Raw genomic sequence first — 23,803 nt, forward strand, 5'->3', positions numbered from 1 at the left:
GAGTATGAAGCTATTTGCACTCGGTATCACTATTAGTTGTTCTTAGATATACCTTGATGGTGGCGCAGTTTATTACGCTACTTTCCCTTCTCATAGTTGAGGTTCGATCCCCGCACAATATAACCATTTAGGTATGGGGGGAAAGGGATTGTTAGTGATGGAGATTGGGAGTCCCATTGCTAGGAATATACCCAACCAGGTCGACCTCCTCGCGGTTCCCCCTGGAAACTATCATGATTGATTCCTGATGAATTCATCATGATGGGCTAACTGGCCTGTTTTCATTCTCATCTATCACCCTTCACTGGTGCTCCGCCGGCGTATCCCGTTAGCGCAGGCGGGGTTGCCATACCATTTTCACCCATCAAAAAAAAATCATTTAGGTATATTTACGAGTATGTCTGTGTTTATAAATCTAATCAAAAATATAATCATTAACACATCGACATTATCCTTTATATTTGCCGACCAATTTTGTCACACGTCTCATAAATAACCTGTAAGTAATGAATGGGATTTCGCTGTTCATCATTGTCACTGTATCCTGAACAAATTATTGAGAAATTAGAACTCCGTTCTACGGTCACGTTTTGACCATTAAATTGGAGACAAAACGTCTTAATTCCTGACACGACAAAATATCCACGAACGCTATCATTGCGCAAAAAACCGGAATAAAACAGGATATTTTGCAGTTAACAATGTAAGTGTATTTTGAATCTTATGCGTTTGATAATTAAAGCGAGATTGTGAGGGATAGATATACCCACGAGCAGTGGGTGTTATGAATACGATGTCCTATTGATCTAGTATCAACGGCACCCCCATTGATCGGCACAAAGAGAACCTATCGTTTGTTCAGTGATCGGTGAACAATCGCTGCTCCCGATTGTGGATACACTTGGGTTATTATGTTGTAAAAATGACACCATAGTATTTAATACAATGTAAGCTCTACGTACGTAGGTACCTATTACATTTCTATTAAATTATGTTTAATTATTAAATACTAATTATGTTTTAAAGTATGTAACATTTTTTTGTCACATTATAATAACACTATTAAAATTAATTATTTGTTTTATTAAACAACTTGTTATATTTAATTGTTAATAATATGTTATATTAATAATAATAATTGTTATATTTAACAAATAACTTATTTTTTAACTATCTATTCAACACGCCCACTACTGGACAGAAGCCTTCTTTTTGTCACACCACTTGTAACGGTCCTATGCTATCCTTATTCATTGTTTCCTACTCTCCATACTATGTCACCTGGACCAGTGACAGTTTAGTGGCCTACCGACTATTCTCTGTCTCTCTCATGACACCATTTTGTTATTAATATTTGTTTCAGTAATATAGTCAACTTTTTTAGGTCTTTCCCCCTTCCCTATCTCTGACCATTTTATTATAACGATATATGAGTAGATAATTAATATATAAAAATATATAAAACTTGTATGTACAGTAAAATTACTATTAGGCGTAACTAGAATCGTATCGTACGAGAGTAATCACAAATCGCTCCGCAAGATGCGACCTCACATCTGGACGCGTTAAAACGGATTAACTAGAAGATTACACGCGAAAAAAAACGTCATCAATGCCGACTGACAAAGACACCGACAGATTCGTCATGGTGACAATTGCATGGGATCTGAAATTATTCGGTTATTTTTGTAGTATTTTTTTTTTTATTTGGCTGCCGTTTTTGGGTCGCACTAAAGAATACGTTTGACGGGATCTAGTAACGTAAATAAAAAAAAAACATACACAGTGAACATTATATAGTTTTTTTTTTACTGTTATTCACTTGATAAGAAAAGTGGTAATCGTTCGCTCCTGTATACATAATGATTCTATAGACATTACAAAGTAGATTCCGCGAAAGTACACTAACGTTATGGGCTATCGCATACGTGTCACACTTGATTACTATACTGTTTTATTTATTATCAAGAATAGAGTCTTAAAAAAGTAAAAAAAATAAATATTATAATAGTATGAGTTACATGATTAACTTAAAAGGCCATGACTAGCCCCATAACTAAAAATTGACCTTATCAGGTTAACCTTTACACGGTTCTCACTGCCAACATGATTGTGGTAAATTAACCTTAAGGTGGGCCAACTGGCATGACTAGACTTCATCTTCCCTTATGACCCCTTACTGATATCTCGCCAAATAAAATCAACGGCGCTAGTAAGCAATATTTTATGATTTAAAAAAGGTGAATCAATTTCCTATAAGCCGAACATAACAGAACACGAACAGGTTAGAATATATACAGCTGAATTTATTCACTATCGTATTTAGGATATTCTTGAAACTGACTCGCATCCTATGCACTATGGTTGTATCCTCATACTTGGTTCCTCAGGTTGCTTATTACTTACTGGTAACAACGTGGATACCCGTCGCAGTCAACTCCTGCATGCACAACTCCTACGACGCCGTAAACGTAACAAAGAAAATTGAAATAAATAAATGAGTACCTAAATATGAAGAACAAAACTCTACTACCAGAGAGTTAAAGTCAGACGGGCCGTATGCTAGTTTGCTACCTTTGTAGTATAAAAAAAGTTAATTTTTAAGCTAAATAAAGGAGTGTAATGTTTTTATGGCATTGTATAAGTTTGTATGGCGGGATATTTTGGGAAACATGTAGCCTAAACGGCTTCATGGGCTTTTATAAGTAAGATGTTAGATTGTTCTTAATTGTAAAAGTACTATAACCATGGTACAAATATATATGGTACGATGAAATGATGATATTCAAAATAAATTCAATGGACTTGATTAATTGTCATAAACACACACGTATAACATAGAGTGACTTTACCCTCATTCCCGTATTGATTCAATTTATTAAAACCGTTTTTCAAAATTAATAAATAATTATAACTGGAGATTTCACTCTCATTATTTAGGATAAAAAATGTCCTATGTATTAATCTAACCTATGGACCATAATATGTGTATCAGATTTCTGTCGAATCCATTCGGCAATTCATCCATTTTCACAAACTTTTAGATTTATAAGAGAAATAAGTAAAGTAGTAAGTAATAGTAGTAGGAGAAAAAAACATATTAAAGCAATATTATGAATTTCCATATAGCCTCTCCTCAATTCATTATAACAATGGTTAAGGCACGCAACTGAAAGCAACACTGCCGTTTAGAAATAGCCTATGCAGCGTCAGTGTTACCAGTTTGGCATCAAACGCATCAACAATCACCTCTTCCCAGCTTCAACTGTAAACAGCGCTTAACCTAACCCAATAACCAATGCTATATCGCATTGCTTTCGGCGTATTTCGTTATTTTGTCTACACGGATGCTGGCGATGGCATACAGTCGACCAATTAAGGAAGAGACCTGGCGTTTACCAGCGCAATACATGTTCAGATTTTCTAGAGAAACGAAAAGGGCCAGACAAAACTGGACAATGGTAACATTGTGGCGCGAACGTGCCGTGGCTACGGCTCCAAAAGCTATTATTGTTCTGGCCAGCTCAGATGAAATATTGCCCCACTGTGCACGCTCGCACTGTTTTTGCGAACACGAAATTTGTTGGGAAAAATATTAGCGCGAATAAGAAGCCGCAGAGACGAGCCGTGAGTAAACTTCGCAATGAGAAATTATATGTAAGTTTGTTGGTGTACCAATATAATAATTATAAGCACATATAGATTCGACTGGAACGAATTCTTTTTAAGGCTTTGTTCTACAAATAAAAAGTTTAATACTGACCAAATTAGTATGTGAATAAAGCTTGATGACTATAAAAAGATTCATGACAAGATTCAGAATTAGCAAAGATATAGCTTGTTAATAAATTTATAAATTGACAGATAATTTTAGTGACACAACACTTTGGTAAAACTCCATATAAACGCAAGAGCATTACACAAAGAAATTAAATCAATAACAGCTTTTTCTTTCTACGTAGGTATATTTATCAAGAGCAATAGTAGCTATGACAATAGCAAACTCATAGGTACCTACAATCCATATTAATATTAGATTTATTTAACAACATAGTTAAGCATAATAATTATTAAGGATACAATAATTAGTTACATTACTATTCACACATTATTTTAAATTGAAAAATAAATAAACCGCAATTTACTATTAAACAATAAATTCCTATAAATATAGTAAAATTACTTTTTGTTTATAAAATATTTAATTAGTTATTTAACACCGTTTCACCAAAATTTGTGAAAATGTAACTAAATTCCACGTTATATTTGCATACTCTACTTTTATGCATCTGAATTTTTTACTTATAATTTTATTCTTTATCTTAATTAATGTTATATATATATGAGAAAATATGTGATTGTTAAAAAATTTTTTTCTTAACTATGCATATACTGCAAAATGTATTTAAAAGAGTTACGTTATATAATACACTTTTACACAGACAAAGACGCAAGATATAACTACTACCTGCCAATGCCATCATCATTAATTAGGACCAAGATATTAGATAATTTATCGCACGACGACTTTACATCTTAGAAACATGAAGCAAGTTATAATAAATTATCAAAATTAATACAAATTTGAAAATTTTGGAATTTAGGCTGACTCAATCTTGGGATTTATTTATTTATGACAACAATACCGTTACAAGATTGACTTCTATTTTTATACAGATATATGTATTAAAAACATCAATAGGCTACGGCATTTTTTTATCATAGGTCGGACTATAGAAGAATACTAGAATATACCGAATAACCGAAATAACTACATTTTATAGAAATTACAATTGAAGCACTCTGTAAATTAGTAATAAATCGAATTATTTGTTTACGTTTCCATTTCCAATGAAACAAATGATAATTTTCTATCTCAATTTAATTTAATTTTCAAAAATAAACGTTAATCAATCACATTAATTTAATACATCTCAATAATAACATATATCAAGAAATAACAGATTGCACCCTAAATATTGGAACGTATCTCAAACAGGCGTATCGAGGGGAGGCCGGGGTGAAGTGACAATGACGCCACGAGAAAGATAAATTTCTATCACGCCCGGGGATTAGCTGCTATTGTGCAACAGTGTAAGATTAACTGATAAAGTGTCTGCTTGTTAATAATAAGAGTAATGTTTTGAGTAGCTCTTTTACGGAGTTTGGGTGAAGCGATTACACCACAAATGATATATATTTATGAGCAGTTCTTATCTATGTCCATATCATCTGTGTAAATGTAGAAACAATTATTATTATTCTTACTAAAGTTATTTTAATTTCCGTAAAATATAATCAAATTAATGATGATTGGTAATCGATCTCACCGAAGCTAATATTAATAATGTAATTTATTATTTTATACACAACCTATTGTTACTGAAAACATTTTCGAAAATACACATATATAATAAATGTGAATAATCTTAACATTTATTTATAAAGGAAGAATTTCTAGTCAGTAATTAGCCGAAAACAAACGACACTTTTCAATCTAAGTTGCAACATCAGTTTAAATCAATATTTATGGCTATATCTACTGTTTATCCGATTGAACTGTGCTACGAGTATGTCAAACCGCGTGGCCAACGTAGTGTCCAGTAGTGGGAAACTAATGCTTTGTTGTCGTCTGGGGGGAAAGGGATTGTTAGCAATGGAGTTTGACAGCCCCATTGTTAACAATTTGCCCTATTAGGTCGACCTCCACGTGGTTTCCCCTGGAAACCATCGTGAACAATTCTTATTGAATTCGTCACGATGAGCTAACTGACCTGCTTCATCCTCACCTATCATCCTTCACTAGTGCCTTCGCCGGTGTATACCGTTAGCGCGGGTGGGGTTACCATTCCATTATCACCCATTAAAAACAATGGTTTGTTGTAATAATGGCACAGTATAAAGAACTAAGCTCCTTCATCATAACATCATATCAGCCGTTTACTGTCAGGCCTAGGCTCCTTCATCATCATCATTATATCAGCTTTTAATTGTCCACTGCTGAACATAAGCCCCCCCCCCCTTGGGGGTTTTACCAGTAGTTGCCACGCTTGGCAGGGGAATTGGGAACTGCAGTTAAGTTTTAGAGATGTTATAAGAGGGACACTGCTGCCCATCTCTCACCCTCCTTTAGTCGACTCTTACAACACCCACGGGAAAGGAAGGGGTGGCCTATTCTATGCCGAGACCACACATATAGGCTTCTTACTAATTACTAATATCTCTGAGTACGACGATTGTCTGGTTTTATATTGTTTTATACAAACAAAAACGCTATTTAAATGATCTTTTATAATATATCTGTCGTAATAAATTTGTGATCTACCTAATACATACGAATTATCACTGTTCGCCCATCACTATCTCAACAACAAAAACACCATCTGTATCGATACCGTCCTCTGTAAGACGAGATCGAGCCAGTATCGTATAAATACGATGTAACAATAAAACTTTTATTATTATTATATCACTATTATTATAAATTCAATAGGTTATGTCAGCCGCCTACCGTAATGAAGATGTAATGGGGCCGTTTGTATCAGTAATCCTTTGTCGAAGGGGGTGACCAGAGATGAAAGGATGTCACACGAATATGATAGATATTTTGACATTAATACTACAGCTCTGGCTACTGCCTGGTGCACGGGCTTAGATTGACGCTTTTTAATTTTTAATTCCATTCATGAAGGGTGCCAATTAATAAACAAGGCGAATATGAATTTAGTACATCTGTTAATAAAATATTGTGATCAATCATTTGGTGTGGATATTCATTGGATTTTATAAATTCATTGGATTTTATAAATATCTATTTTTTTTTTTGATGAAAAAAAAGTGTATATTCCAAAATGATAAAATAATTTATACTAGCTAAATGAACCATGGTTTTATCGGTTAATACACATAATAAATTAAAGTTAAGGTATGTGTAATTAATTGTATAAATTGTTAAATCTTATTCAAACTTATATGTGTTATTTTTAATGGAATTTGTTTAAAAATTCAAAAGTAGTAGTATTTAAAATTCTAATTCTGTATGAATATTAATTCTACCTATGTAATCTTCTCCAATATTTTGTAACTACAATGATTTTTTTATTCGAGTTTTGTAACATAATTATAAAAAGGGAAAATACATTTTGGTAAATAAAATAATTGATAATAATAACTATAAATTAACAAAATAATTTCAAATTTTATTTCAATACTATTAACGTATTAATGATGCACCAACGCTTCGTTGTAAAATTAACATGAATCCCATCAAAAATTCAGAACGTACTCAAATATTTTAGTCACTTCTCTATAGCTACCCTACCTATCTCTAAGAATATAATGATTATTGGCTTTTGTAATAATAATTAACAGATCGCACAGCGTGTCAATTTCACATCAATTTAGACAGTTGAACCCCGCGAATGAACATCCATAATTGCATATCCATAAATTCATAATTTCGTGATTGACATTTGTTATTATGATCCCTATTCAAAAAACAGGTTATCGCATGTTAAATTTATCCATCTGATTACTAATTTCCAAAGAGATTCTTTTAAATAAATATTAGTTTATCATAAACATGAATGTATTAGAAATATTTGCATACGACCTCTTCTAATATCCAATTTAAAATAAGATTTAGGATAGATCACTGGGGGACTTCTGCATACGTTGTTTAAATCGGTGAGAAAATATTTACGCATCTTTGAAAACGAAAAAGTTTTTAAAAAATAAAAAGATGCATTTCAAGAGATTCGGTGACGTTTCGATTCACGCAAAAAAAACTCGCCAATCAACTTTTCATTTTAAAGTATGAATACAGCGACATCTCGCATTGTGATTTTTACCGTTACTTTCATTTTTTTAGTTAAAAAAGTGTAAAATTTTATTAATAAAAAAAAATTGTTGACGGGGGTCACGCCTAAACCGAAATTAGGGTTTCTTCTAAGCCAACCTTTATTGCACTTTGACACGGGATGTTCTAAAGAATTCGTTGATTACCCGGATAGGTTTTTTTTTTTTTCACTTGAAGATTTTATTGAGATATCGACATTTGGGAAACGGTGGTTAGATAATGTTACCATATCTGATTTAACAATACTCACCACCCCTTTAAGTTTACGTAGACATGTGAATTAAAGCAATCCTTTCAATTGGGTATACTTATATACAATAGAATGTATATATAGTGGTTCTCGAGATAAAAAATAAAAAATAACCGAAACCGATTCGTGTTTCGTAATAATAAGATAGTGATTCTCATTAAATGTGCCCATTCTGTTTACTTTGTTATTTGAGAACAGAGAAGTTATCAAAGATTCTTTTATGGCCAGTGGGTCGGAAGTGAGTCGGTCAGCGTTTGTCCACCGTTTGTCACTAATGACGTGGCCACAATTGGCCCTTTTACACTACTGTCACGTACAAGCTAGATCAAACAACTTACCGTGTAGTGAATAAATGCAAGAATTTGTATTTGCGATAAAAAAACATATTTTATGCTATCATTTAAAATCAAACAGGTTCGCCTATTTTAATATAATTTGGTAAGAAAAATTTAGAGTATTTATTAAATTTTCATATTTATAAAATTTATTACATATATACCTCGGTTTTATTCACAAAAATTAGCATATTATATATCATATATGTCCAACCACTCCACCAACAAGAGCGCAGCTCTTAATAGGATATATAGAAATTGTTACATGATCTATCTGCACTACAGCAATATCTATATATTTTAGCTACAGTATCTATATATTGGCCAAATAACAGATATATTAAATATCGTTTATCCAATATATAATGTGGAAGTGAAGAACCCAATCGAAGCGAATATGGATATCCGACAAGTATAAGCGATGTCAAAATGGGTGATGACCTTTTTTCCGCTATCAATGTCGAGCAAAAACCAATATATATATATATATATATATATATATATATATATATATATATATATATATATATATATATATATATATATATATATATATATATATATATAGATATAGATATCGGAACGCTGTCCATATTATCCACCCATGCCTAATCTATAGTCTAAATTTTCAAAACCTTTCACCGCCGCTAGTCGCTAAAACCGCTTTTACGGGAAAACTATTATAGTATTAGATTATCTGTGGCGTGATTATCTAAAACAACTGTACAAACTTATTTTATACCACTGAGGTTTTTTTTTAATTGATGATAATGAAATAGTAACCCCGCCTGCACTATCGGTATACACCGGAGGGGCACCAGTGAGGGATAATTGGTGAGGATGAAAAGACAGGTCAGTTAGCCCATCGTGACTAATACAACGGTAAATTAGTCACGATAGTTTCCAGGGGCAACCACATGGAGGTCGACCCGATATGATATATTGATAGCAGTAGGGACTAATCTCCCTATTATTAACAATCCCTTCCTACCTACCACTAAGGTTGCAAACAAGCATACGGCCCACCTGATGTTAAAGTTTCTAATTTATAATATTAGCTAAAACACAGATAACATAAGTAGCTGAAGAATCTAACGATAATTGAATTGTTGATACTTTACTATTCTTTTGACGTTATGTTGACATTGTGTTGTGAATGCTCTCATCAATGTAATAATGGACTATAGGCTCACGGGCCGGAACTAAATGTCCGCTTATAGTGCACAATGGTGTGGTTTAGTGCAATACGACACCCACAATGCCACACAACGCAGTCGCGCTGTCTGTCTGTCTCAGTATTGTACTGACATTTGATAACGCGCATCTCGATTCTCGTGACTATTATATGTCCGTATACTGCGCATCCGGTACTTTATCTGTTTTGCAATATTATCTAGGTATTCCCGCGACTTTGTCCGAGTGGATTAAATTAAAATTAGTGTAAGATCTTTTCTTTACCAAATACTACGTTCATGTCAAATTAAATGTTTACCGGGTAATTAAATTTTAGATTTAAGATACTAGGTAATAATCGTAATTTTACCCTTTTAAATAAAAGGTAATCTAAAATATGATCTATTTGTATGTACCCAATTTTTTTTAAATGTGTCCAACTGATTAACTATAACTCAGCAAAAAACATTTGCCGTGAGGTCCCAGCATAGCGTGGGCCACTCCTTTCTTTCCCGTGGGTGTTAAAAAAGACAAAAAGAGAACTTAATGGTCAAGGGATGGGCAGCAATGTCCTTTTTAAAACATCACCAAAGCCTAACTGCATTTGCCAACACGCTTGCCACGTGTGACAACTACTAGAAAATCCCCTCAATAGGGAGAGGCCTGTGTGCAGTAGAGGGCAGTTAATAGCTGATATGATGTTAGTGATAAATATTGAAATATCTTTATATAAAATGTTGACAACACAAAGTACAAGTTTTAAAAATACAAAGTTTTTATGAATTCATAAAATAAAAATGTATATCAAAATACTAAACAAATACAAACGAACATACTCACAAATACAAATGTCTGTATTGAATAGGAATCGAGTCAGCACTTATCGTAATATGAGCTAGTGTGTAAACCCACCACCAACGTCGTGAAGTGAAGCGATTTCCACTACCTTTAATAAATTTTAAATTCACTGTTATTACACACAGCTATTATAGCTAATTATTTATAGCTAATAATTTAAATTATTATCCAGCATCTTCATATAATATCACAAAGGAACAATTGCAAAACGTAATATGACATAGTGATAAACAAATATGACGAAATTAAAATGGATATATTTCTATTCAGTTTTAGAACTTTATACCATTCGAAGATGCCATACATATTTGCCAGACTTAATTGCTTGCGTTATAAAATTCTTTATTGAGAATTTTAAAGTAATTTTATACGTTTCTAAAGCAATCCGAGCGTAATATAACAATTGATTTCCGTTTCCTACGACCAGATAACCGCCACACCCCTCGCGGATTAAAAATTGCATTCAATTGCGTTTTTGATGCTCACATTCAGAGAATATTGCACTTGTAAATGATTTATTTAAGAAATTATAGTTACTTATTAGCATAGATATATTATAGAGATATAGTTTATTCTGCGTTTCTAAATCTATTATAATTTCATTTCATTTCGCAAAAAAACGACGCGATTAGATCGTCAACGACTTGATCTTTTATATACGTCTTAGATTGGAAATATGAAAATTTATAATGCATTATATGAAGTGTATGAACATTATAATAGAAGATAAGATACAAGGAAGAAGGGGTAGTGGGAGACCAAGACATTACATATAGTTACATCAAGCAGATCAAGGAAAAAAGAGTATCAAGAGGTGAAGGGATTCATTAAAAATCGTAGTGCAAGAGCTCCGCCGACAAGAGCGCTTAAATAGGAAATGAAATTAAAAAAGTCTGTAGATTTTATTTGGCAAGAAATCGTTTTTACTTCTCAACGCTCTACAAAATAACAGCTTTACATTTAAAAAAAATTAGACGAGACCAAGACAAATAAACAATAAGTCGTCCAAAAAATTTTTAAATCAGTTCAAAATTAACGATATGTTTGCTTACTATAGCTATAAAAACACAGACGAATTTATCTCTTTTTAAAATGTTCTTAACAAAATAAACATTTATTATCGATCTTTCTAAAATCTTTGCTTAATTCTTCCTCTTATCAGTACCACATACTTTCAAATCATAGAATTACTACAACACTCATAATAATTGTCATGTCAGACTCGGGATACAAGTGTCAAATTTTTGTAATAAACAGAAAAAAAACAAGAAATCGAACTATTTAGAGACATCAATAAAGTCGACACTTTATTGCATCTGCGCTTGACGTGCGCCTCAATTTTGGCTCTAATTTATTAACAAGCCAACCCATTCTGACACCCAATTTTCACGCACTTGACTCGAACTTATACAAGTGGTTCATTCACCCAAATGGGTTGTAAGTTAACCTTAACAAGAAGAAAGAGGCCTTGTCATCACTCCTTTAAAAACTTACCTCCCAAGCGTACTTTGAGTCCAACGGCTGCGTCCCCCACTTGCCCATAAATGGTCCGTACTTGGTTCCGACTAAAATATTCGTTCTAGCGAACACACCGCCATTTTTCAATATTAGTTCATTCGGAATATTAAAATTGTTTTCCTCTGGTTCGTCGTCTTTTGTGGAGTCGTCTTTGTCTTTGGAACTTTTGTCTGGATCTAGAAATTTCTGGTTTTGTAAGTCAAGTGGTCTAGAGAGATATCCAGGGCCGTATTCAGGGTAGTTTGGTGAGAGATATGTATCTGAGAGTCCAAAATCGAGGCCGCCATAGTATTCCTTAACATCTGCTCCTGGCGGCATGTTCTCCTGCTTGATGTGGACTAGGGTAGGAGCAGATTCCGACCCGACGGAGTCCGTCGGGCTCGGCGGTGGACTGCCAGACTCCTGGCTATCGGCTGCTGTGGAAAAAAAAAATCACATTAATAAACATTCTAGTGATACTTCTCAGATTATTATTGTTTAGTATCTCAATACTATCTTAATTTGCAAACAAGACAATATATTACAAACAGAATAATATTAATTAATAAAGTAATAATACAAAAAATAAAAGAAAATTATTCTTCTCCAAGCTAACCTCGTTTCATAGCTCCCATACACATAAAAGAACTTAATCATCTATAGGTTTCTCAAACTGTGTTAATATTCATTGTTCATATGAAAAAAAGAAAGATATATTTATAATATGTATTATTTTACAAGTGAGTCGAGAGAGTTATTTTTTTATTATTTAAAGAGTTTAAACAGAAACAATATATAGTATATACATTTCTAGTGTCGTACTGACATCTCGTATCAAGCAACCTGACAACACATCACTAGAAACTACAGAGCAAGCTCTAAAGAATTAACTAAAAACAGAAGACGAGCAAGATGCTGATCGCATTATGCCTGCTTCCGCTCACCACAAAGGGTTTCCGCTTGTCTCTCAGAGCATCCCTGCTGTATGCAAATTCAGCGAGCATCTTTGATTACTTTTTTACTTTGCACAACCCTAATACTCGTATTTTGTCCTTTAGCTTGGTAGTCTTGTTTTTTATTTTGATTATAGACTTTAGGGTTGCAAGATAATTAATGTTTTAAATTATCACATAATTCTATTTAGTTCTTAATAAACATATATGTACTATTTAGTTTTTTTATATGTTTCGTGTATTACCAAAATTAATTTTGACTAACATTAACAAGTCTAATCTTACTACCAATAACTATTGTATACTATTAATACACGTGCGTCCTTTCTTACCTACTATTTGGTATATTTTAAATTATATTCTGATTAATTGCAAAAGATTAAGTAATAGAAATACGCAATTAGGTAAAGTACCTACTCATAAATCATAAATGTAATAAAACAATTCTAACGCAAACACATAATTTTGTAGCTTAAATAAAGTACAATATAAGTTCTCATTAGTTTCTATATCAGCCTATTTAAATTATTTAAAGCGTACACTATGAAAAAGCTCTAAATTGTAACTCGGTAGTATAATAACTAAAATGAATACGGTGGTTAGTGAAGGAAACAAATTCGTAATACAACGCAGCGTACACGTGTCATCAATAAAATACAACCCTAAGCAAATACAACTGAAAGAGACACTCCATAAATCATAACCCACCCTATTACTACTAATATACTTGTTAAAACAACCCCTATCTTGTCCATACGTCTTCCTAAACACGCGTCATAAAAAAAACGCTATAAAATTAGACGCCTGATAAACGTTTAATACAATACGATTACAAGAGAAATGATAACTGCTTAACATAATAAAAGCGTACTTCCATTCAATATCCAGGATGCGCGTGAACGCGAAGAATAGACCTACTTTTTATTGAATCAAGTTTGGTCGGTATTGCATTTGGGTTGCTATGCAACTTCACCTGCTTCTTAGATGCAGATAATAAAAACTTTTTGCTTTTTAATTGCAATCTTTGAAAATACTGGCTGACACGGTCCGATGAATAGTAAAAAGTTATGTTCGAATTTCAAATTCAAATTAGCCATCGAGAGTTCCATTTGGCGCGCGTTTGTCCACAAACGTTGCGTGCACGGACAATGCGGACGAGTCGTCGTTAAATCTTCAGTTTCCGCAGAAACTCTCCAGTTTTAAAATAAGAATATAGTTTGAACAAAACACGGAGTAGAGATGTCTTTTTTAAATATTTCACGATTTATTTCACTCATAAATATGAAGATTACTCAATCATACTAATGCATAAGGAATGGATCATACCGTAGAGACACATAGAATACTTTTATTCTAATTTAACGAGCAAAACTATGGGTTATTACTTGTTTCTAGTAATTTTGGTTCAATATACGTACCTATTGATCTAAAACGTTGTTGCATTAAAATTTTATTACTGATTTGTATTTAAAAAATCCTTTAGAATCGACTCTGAGCATTTGTGTTTGCAGACCCCACTGCAAGCTGATTTCACGAGTTAGCCATGGAGACTGACAATAAACACACGGTTTGCGTCGCTCTGTCACCGCGAGTTCACGGCCCGACACATAAACCAGTGAATGCTAACGAGCTATAAATCATAATCTAACGACTCAAAGTTCAAAATCGTTTGGAAAATATCTTTAAACAGCCAAGTGTGATGTTAAGTAGGCATGAAAACTGCGTGCCTCATCGGACATACGGCGAGTGAGAATTCATTTGAGCCGAAACAATAGTAAGACATTCGTGGAAAGCTGCACTTTCTAACATTACCTTAGGAATAATGAATAAACCATTGAGTTGGAAATATTCACATTACGACCGACGACAATAATTATATTTATCCAAAAATATTGTAATTTCTATAAGTTTCACATTGTGTAAAATTAACAGTACTACGTTAGGAAACTATGTATAAGAAAGAGAAAGGGATTGTTAGTAATAGGGTAAATGCTAGCAATATACACTGCCAGGTCGACCCGCACGCGGTTCATCCTGGAAACCATGGTGATTAATTCTTGTGGAATTCGTCACTGTGGGTTAATTAACCTGCTGCCATCCTCACTTATCATCTCTTACTAGTGCCCCCTCAGTGTATACCAATAGGGCAGACATGTCATTTTTCCATTCCATTTTTACCCCTTAAAAAAAATATCTTAAGAGCGTCGTAGTTTAGTGCTATAAATACTCTAATTAACATACCTCAATGGAATTGAAATCTGGTCTACATTAAAAATTTTGTTTGTCAATAAAATTTATGAACTAACTACCCGATAAACGAAAACACCGTTAACAAATCAAATTAATCTGCGACATGGTGATAGGCTCACCCCCTGTTACATTGGATATGGTCAGTAAAATTATATTAATAAAGAGTGCCACTCAATCACACCAATTCTCTGATATTCAAGCCAGAATACCCTGTGTTATAGGAAACTAGGCAACGGACTTTTGAAGGTAGACTTTGTACAAAAATCGATTGCTTGAGCACCTCTATCCCATTCGTATTTCTACCGTGCAGCAGTTGTGTTTGCATGGCTGTGTTTCGGTTTGAAGGGTGGGATATGGCGAATTTAAAGGGTACAGAGGAATAACACCTTAGTCCTCAGGAATGGCAACGCATGGGGGGTATCATGGTACTGCTCATATAGTATAGTCGGTCTATAGGCGACTGTTACCACTTTCCATGAGGTGGGCCGTCAGCTTGTTTGCCATTCTAAGTTGTATTAAAAAAAGGTACACCTGGACCCAAGCCAATTTAGAAATGTTTGTTTCCTAAATTGGTCCAACTGTAAATCAAACCCTTAGGGGCTTCATGATGCAAAGCAGTGTGTTCACCGCTGCAAATGTGGCCATATCGATTGTCACTAAATCAGAAAGTTAAGTTATCAGCATATTTACGTTTAATTTTAAATTAAAATTAAAAGAGGAATTGTTATAATAATATAATTATTGAACTCTTAATGTTAGTTAATTAAATTACTTACGAATATAATTAATTTATTATATTTCACGTTCACCTGTACTATTTTAGAATCTATTACCTACCTATAATTATCATGTTTATGAAACTATTATTCTATTTCGCTCATTTTGAATTAAAACTATTTACTTCTATGTTATTTACGTTAGCTATATAATTAAATACGTGTAAATAACTGAATAAAATTAAACTAGCACTTGAAAATAAATCAACTGAATCTAAGGGAATTGAAAATGGAAATTTGGCATATCCATTATATTTTTTTTTTTTTTCATTTAAGAGTTTCCTCTTGTCGGTGCAACTAAATCATGCATCTTCTTCCAGCCAGTTCTATCCCAGGCCATATCCTTGATCTCCCTATACGACATGACACCTAGTGTTTTATCTGTCCCATGTAGTTATTCCTCGGTCTTCCTCTTCCTATTTTGCCCTCTATTTTTTCCACTACTATACTCTTAAAAAAAATTTCATGGTGTATAAGGTGGCCCAACATTTTGCCTCTTCTATTCTCTATTATTTTAATTAATGTTCTTTTTTTTATGCTACTTAGAATGGCAAACAAGCTGACGGTCCACCTGGTGGAAAGTGGTAACCGTCGCCTATAGACATGAGCAGTACCATGGACATAACAGAGTATACTGTTTCGCCCATGATACCCACCATGCGTTGCCATTCCTGAGGACTCAGGAATGTCAACGCCATATCCCACCCTTCAAACCGAAACACAGCCACGCAAACACAGCTGCTTCACGATTGAAACATGAATGGGACAGAGGTACCCAAACAATCGACTTTTGTACAAAGTCTCCCTCTCGTTCACTCTTTTCAGGTTTGGTCTTTACATTTACGTACTCAAAAATATACCTACTTTATAATCATTATTAAAAAATATGATAAAAATGATTTCATGAATAAAAAGCACTTCCAGTCAACTTAATAAAACAATACAACAAGCATTATACTTTGTATTATGATTATGAGATTATTGTAAGAGATAAATTACATGTATATATATGAGTACCATATATCATAACTAGTACCTATCTATAAAATCATAGAGTAGAGAATAACATGTCAACAAAAAACTCATACGGTTTTCGAAACACTGTTGAAACAGAATGGTTATATGGTATATTTACCTACAAGTATGTATCTATCTAACCTACATCTATTCACACCACAATACTACAAATAAACCAAAAATAAACTATACTAATAAACGACCAATACGTACTTAAACAAACAAGCTTTCAACCCAGCGGCGCCCGCCAAAAGGTGACACCACTTTAAATAGTTTTTGTTATAGAAAAAAAAATGTTGGTGGTTCATTTCGCACACCCTTAACAGAACCACAGATAATATTATAAGAGTTAGAAAAAAATTAAGTGACAGTTAGTGGTCTGTTTATCTATGGTAAAAATGAAGAGTGCTAGATTTTTCTTTTTGCATCTAAACGACTAGATAAAATGTGCATACCAATTTATACTTACTTATTTATTATGCATCCTTAGATTAGACATCGAGTTTCAAAAACGGGTCAACTTTTTGACAATTAGCTGACTCGTTTTTATCAATGTTCTATATACTTAGGCACATAATGTATCTTAATGTATCTACATTTAATTATTTAATAAATAAAATTAGTATTATGCATTAAAAAGGTGCAAAAAAAAACAAAATCAATATAGAAATTATAAAGGAAACACTCATAATTACTTATCACGCAAAACTGTATGAAAAAGTTAAGCCGCTTTCTTCGAAGCATTTGTATGGAGATACTCCATCTGTATAATCTGCGTATGCATCATAATAGCTAATCTATTCTCGTTTTGAAAATAAAGTTGTAATCATATGGTTTACATAAGTTAGGTATTAAAAAAAAGACTTTAATGATTAATAAATATGATTTCATGATATTTTTTTTTTATTATTATTATTTTAATATAAATCTAATTTAAAAAAAGTATATACTTTCTTTCGGAAGTGACCTAAGACATCATAGAATAAATAATATAATGGCTGACGAAGAAATTTTTAGTTGATAATAAGTAAGGAGGAATAATGCCGTGTGGTTAAGGCCAAGAATGGACCACCCCTTCCTTTCCCGTGGGCGTCGTAAGAGGCGACTAAGGTAAGGCGAGGGATGGGCAGCAGCGTCCCTCTTAAAACATCTCCAAAGCATAACTGCGGTTGCCAATCCGCCTGCCAAGCGTGGCAACTACTAAGGCAGAAGGCTGACATGATGATGATGACAATGATAATATAAGAATTTATTACACAACTAGGAACAACCACATGAATATTAATAAAATAACAGTACCAATGCGTGAATAAACCCTATGAATTGCATTAGAATTGTTACAATAATCTATAATATTGTACCTAATCAGTTGAATTACGAATAAAGTTAATTAATATCATATTATTAAGTATATTTAATAATAATGAATGTGGAGAAACCGAAAGAGCTTTGTTTGAATTGAAGCATTTGGCGCTCCATTGTTTCTGCCTACCTCAATAAAAGACATGACATATATGTATATATATATATAATTATATATAATTAAATATTAGGTATATAACAGATATGAAACAATTTATCAGCCTAAAATTACCTATGCTGAATATATAGATTAAGGTGAATAAATTATTTTATTCCTAATTTATTCCCAATTCAACCAATTTCTGTTTCTCATCTACACGAGTGGATTATATAGAATATTTTTTATTGTTTGTTCATCCCACGAGTATTCCTGTCGTAATTTTCGAGAATTTAGTGCAAAGATAAGATAGATAGAAAAGGCAAATATTTGTCAAGATGAAATGTAGAGATTTCTGAACAGATGATAATCCGGAAAGAATGAATGAATAAATCTATAAGCAAAAAAAACTATCATACAGTGTACTGCAGATGATTGAGAGTCTATACACAGAAGATGCAATTTTACGACAAGTTCCTTAAAAGGTAGAAAGAAAATTGGAGAAAGAAAAAAAAAGAAAACAAATTAATCAATTGCCAACGGACTCTACATATACAATTACCATAAATAGCTTTTAAGATACAAATTAAAATAAAAAAGTATTTAAATGTCATGCAGACGAAGTCGCGTGTAAAAATAGTGATATATTATGTGTATTAAGTGTTACAAGAAAGTACGTAGATATTCACAGATCAATATAGAGAAATGATATGCAAAAAATACCATCCCGACGGTGAACTAACACATTGCTTATAATTACATATTACGTAGCCGTTGAAAAATTATTAAGCAGAAAATATCACAGAATATAATATCTACGTACTTATAATATCTAAAATTCTAGCTACCTATGTTTAGATAAATTTTTAATTAGGTGCATAGAGATACCTTAACTGTAATAAAATATATAGGTACTTTTTAAAGATAAATATATAACATACATTTTAATATACTTCAAACAGGTATAATAAAATAATAGCGTTTATTACCCTGTTCCTTTTTTACGATTAACATTGTTATTTTTTTTTTTTTCGAAGCGAATTCTAAAATTTCTAACACCTAACTAATATTAACCACCTATTCGTATAAGCAGCCACTTAACTAATTAATTGACTTTAAAAAAATAATAAAAAAAAATATTAGTCGTCATACCTTAAGTATATGTTTATATGCTTACCAGATATTTTCATTTTCGGACTTGTATCAAAGTTCAGCATTCGGCGATATTGTAACATTTTTCAACATTGTCCATTCACACAATAATAGCCGAACTGCTAAAATTTATTTTAGATGATTTTGTTCTAAATTATAGTCACTTTGTGATATGATTACCTACGCCTAAGGAGACTCTAATAGTTTGTGTTTTTAATCTTTACTAATTAGTATAATAACTATGTCTAATTACATTCACTAATAAAAATCTTCACTAAAATCCAATCTTTGCCAATTCAATCACATCAGAATCCACAACAATCGCGAATCGTCATTTTATTTCAGATTTGGCGACTAAAATCGGTGTTCGAAATTTAAATTGTTTAGTGATGTACGATACGAGTGACTATTCGCGTGCAGATCGAATTTGATAGTGCGGCACCGCGACCGTCGGATATGTGCAACGGCCGCGACGAACGGTGCCAGAGTAACGCGAGAGGAAGCGAGAGCAAGCAAGATCATCCCTAGAATCCCGAATCACATACCCTCGCCCGGGCCGCCCCCCGCGCCCTGCGCTCCGCCTGTGTCTTTGTGTTACACCCCTCTCACTCGCGCTAACATTACGGGGTCGCTCATACAAGGTTATCGTCTGAAAATAATTTGGTTGAGCTTTTTCAGTATGGACAATGTGCTTTTAAGTACTTATAACCATAGATATCATAAAAATAATATAGGCAATTAAATAATTAGGTGTAACGTTGAATATATTAATTAACAATATAACTACTGTAAATGCAAAATACCCTAATGTCGGGGTGAACGCCACAAAAGAAGACGAAGAACTACTGTAAATTGATCCAGAATAAATAAATAAAGTTGTACGTAGAACAAAACCACTGGTCCTCTACTTCTAATACATTGAGTTGGCGTTAGACATAATCAAATTATCCTTTAGACATTTAGGAGCACAACTTTGAACACTCAAACTTGAGTTAATAAAAAAATACGTTCCCTAAATTACTTGATCGAGAATAAAACTTAATTTATGACAAATAAAATGAGAAATGTCTATAGAAACTAATAACTACTTAACATAGCTAGCTAAAGCATAGATTTCAAATTACAATAACATTATTTTATAACAGCATCGACCTACAAGCAACGCTCCTTCGGTTATCAACAGTGGATGCCAATAACAAATCACTTGTGCGACACGACCACTTTCTAAAGAGCCCCGATATTTCACCTGACTGCCTATTTTGCATAGCAACAATATTGAAATCACAAGACGAAATGTCTCAAATAATAATGGTCGGTGATACGAGACAAGAAGCCGATTAAGAAAACAAACAGGAATGAATGAACTTAGCAATACTGATGTATTATTAAGGGAATTTTTTATTGGATAGCATTATTCTTTTGTATTCTAAAATACAATGGGTTGGTATGTAAAGAGAAACGATATATACTTATATATTTTTGTCGTGTATAAAACTACCTACAATATAGTAAAAAATATTGGTTTAATTAATTAAACTTAGTCACCTCCGGTTAGTCAAATATTAGGGTAACAAGTGAGGCGAGTTAATACCTACTTTCATTTCTAATTTACAATCTTTTTTTATGAGACAAATAGGTAAATACTAGAAATTCCTACTTATAAATCTACTAAATCACCTTATGAGGGGGGAAAGGGATTGTTAGTGATGGAGACTGAGAATCTCATTGCTAGCAATATACCCAACCAGGTCGACCTCCTCGCGGTTCTCCCTGGAAACTATCATGGTTAATTCCTGATGAATTCATCATGATGGGCTAACTGGCCTGTTTTCATTCTCATCTATCACCCTTTACTGGTGCTCCGCCAGCGTATCCCGTTACCATACCATTTTCACCCATCAAAAAAAAAATCACCTTATGAGTCACCTAATATTTATAGAGCACCTAATGAAATATCTACACAAACAAAGATTCGATTCATATCCAACATGAACATCACTATTGTCTATAGTGATGGGCAAGTCCGTAAACAATACCTAGTACCAATGATACCAACAAATAATTTGAACATAATTTTATACAAAACATACAAAGGCGTCTTTGTTCAAATGTTTACCATGTTGTTGAACTGTTGTACCGTACTATCAATAGCTCCCGTTATATTGTGTAGCTATTTTTTTATTATTATATCAGCTAACTGTCCGCTGCTGAACGTAGGACTTCCCCATAAAGGGAGTTTTGCCAGTAGTTACCACGCTTGGCAGGCAGATTAGCAAACGCAGTCAGGCTTTAGAGATGTTTTAAGAGGGACGCTGCTGCCTATCCCTCGCCCTCCCTTATTCGGCTCTTACGACACTAACGGAAAAGGAACTGTACTCCTAAGCACTATATGTTATTCCGTAAGGATTCGTTTAAATAATAAATTTGTTACATTTGACAAATGTCATTGAAATGCCATCAATAATATCAATGTAATGATAAATTGAAATAAAAATAAAAAAAATAGAGATAACTATATACCTATTCATGTAAATATATAAGATGTATAAACTTATATTTACTTGTAACTTCTAAAATGTTTTAATATTGTGAGAAAAAATAAATAAAAATGAGTATAGAATAAAATATAATTAAATAGTAAGACTTTAAAACATTCATTAAAAATAAAAAAATTCTTTGAGGTCACTACCAACTGGTAGGATACCTTGAGGCTATTTGCATGGATAATAATATTAGATAATAACAAAACAAGCTCAGTTATGCATTTATTAAAACGGCGTTACCACTCGGAGCAAACAAAGGACTCGAAGACCTGAATTTCATTGCAGCATTTACAGCCTCTGAAAATAGCGACCGCCACTGTGCCAAGTGAGATAGCAGATAACTAGATAATGCTCAAGATCTGTGCCCATCGCTCTGATTGGCGGACGCGGACAGTGGGCGGGGCAGCACCACGGATGCGCCAATGGGATGCTCCATGTTATCTGCGTCTTTGTCTGTCAACAGATTCTGTAGTGATGTTGTACAGGTGGTCTGCGCATCGACTACCAGTCGCCATCGTTACGCACATCTCTATTAATAAGTATAGCTGTATACATAACTTGTATGTACATAGACATAAACTCTATATAGCTATAGTGGCTGAATAGTATCATAGCTAGTGCCATGAGTTTATAAAGGCCTGTATAGTGACGTCGAATTTAACCAACAACAACCTTTTATGCATTTTTTTTTTACATTGGTAATTTACTAGTGATGAGAACTATCGTAAACAATGCTGTCATATCATGGCGTAAGACATCGATTGCAAAATCGATTCTCGAGTGTCAATCTGTCAATAGATTAATAACAGTCGATAAAATTACAATTAGGTACTTTCTGATTAAATTATTTGTACATTATCGCACATTCTTAGCGTTTTTAATCATGATTGTGATAATCATGACTAATAACGCCAAGATAGATAGATAGATAGATACTTACTCTTTATTGTTTCCTCCAAAAGATTATAATAGTAAACTTATTATAAATATAAATAATTACAAGAAATAATCACAAACAATTTGGTGTGAGGCACGATGAAAAATTCTGTTAGTTCTAAATATGGAAGATGTGATACATATAATAATATAAATATTATCCCTACTCACTATATTCACACACATACATTCACACATACACATTAAGCATCATAAAAGTTTCAAATAGATAATAATTATCTATATTTGTTTAATTAATATTAAATTAAATTCATGTATGTAGGTGTTTTTAGAAATACAAATATATAGAAATATTATTTAGTTAACAGGGAACCTAATAGGATAAATTATAAAATGCTTTTCCTTTATTAAAATTAATTGGTAATATATGAAACAGTAGTTTAATGGCATAATTACATATTATTACGACGTACAGATATTATGAAGAAATAATTTTGAATAATACGAAGAAAACTTGATACATTTTCCATTCGTAGAGATCTCTTCAATGCCAATGTAGGATTGTTTGTAATACGGACTACCAGTCCCATTGCTAGTGTCAGGTCGACTTCCACGTGGTATTCCCAGGAAATAACTGTTCTGAATTCCAGATATATTCATCATGATAGGCTAACCGACCTGCCTTTTCATTCTCTCCTATTCGTCACTGGGGTTCCGCCAACATATAACATTACCATTCCATTGTCATCCATTAAAAAAATATATATTATAAAATATATATATTT

At 33.0% G+C, this 23,803-nt stretch overlaps 1 protein-coding gene across 4 annotated transcripts in view; it reads right to left on the bottom strand.

The window, feature by feature from the left end:
• The window catches only part of LOC113516004 (histone-lysine N-methyltransferase MECOM-like), a 103,451-nt gene that overhangs the window by 38,749 nt on the left and 40,899 nt on the right, over nucleotides 1–23,803 (bottom strand). Inside the window, exons 1-2 of one of the 4 annotated variants that reach the window (XM_052900974.1) lie at nucleotides 19,604–20,042; nucleotides 11,969–12,408 (exon numbers count right to left, since the gene is read on the bottom strand). In XM_052900974.1, the coding sequence (XP_052756934.1) occupies nucleotides 11,969–12,408; nucleotides 19,604–19,661 (498 nt within the window). In that variant the 5' untranslated portion in view covers nucleotides 19,662–20,042. Of the gene's footprint in view, nucleotides 1–11,968; nucleotides 12,409–19,603; nucleotides 20,043–23,803 lie in introns of those variants that run through there. The other 3 variants (XM_052900973.1, XM_052900976.1, XM_052900975.1) reach the window with 3 other exon arrangements.

This window comes from Galleria mellonella, unplaced genomic scaffold (genome assembly GCF_026898425.1).
Source record: "Galleria mellonella isolate WM207_F2 unplaced genomic scaffold, CSIRO_AGI_GalMel_v1 utg74, whole genome shotgun sequence".
Lineage (NCBI taxonomy): Eukaryota > Metazoa > Arthropoda > Insecta > Lepidoptera > Pyralidae > Galleria > Galleria mellonella.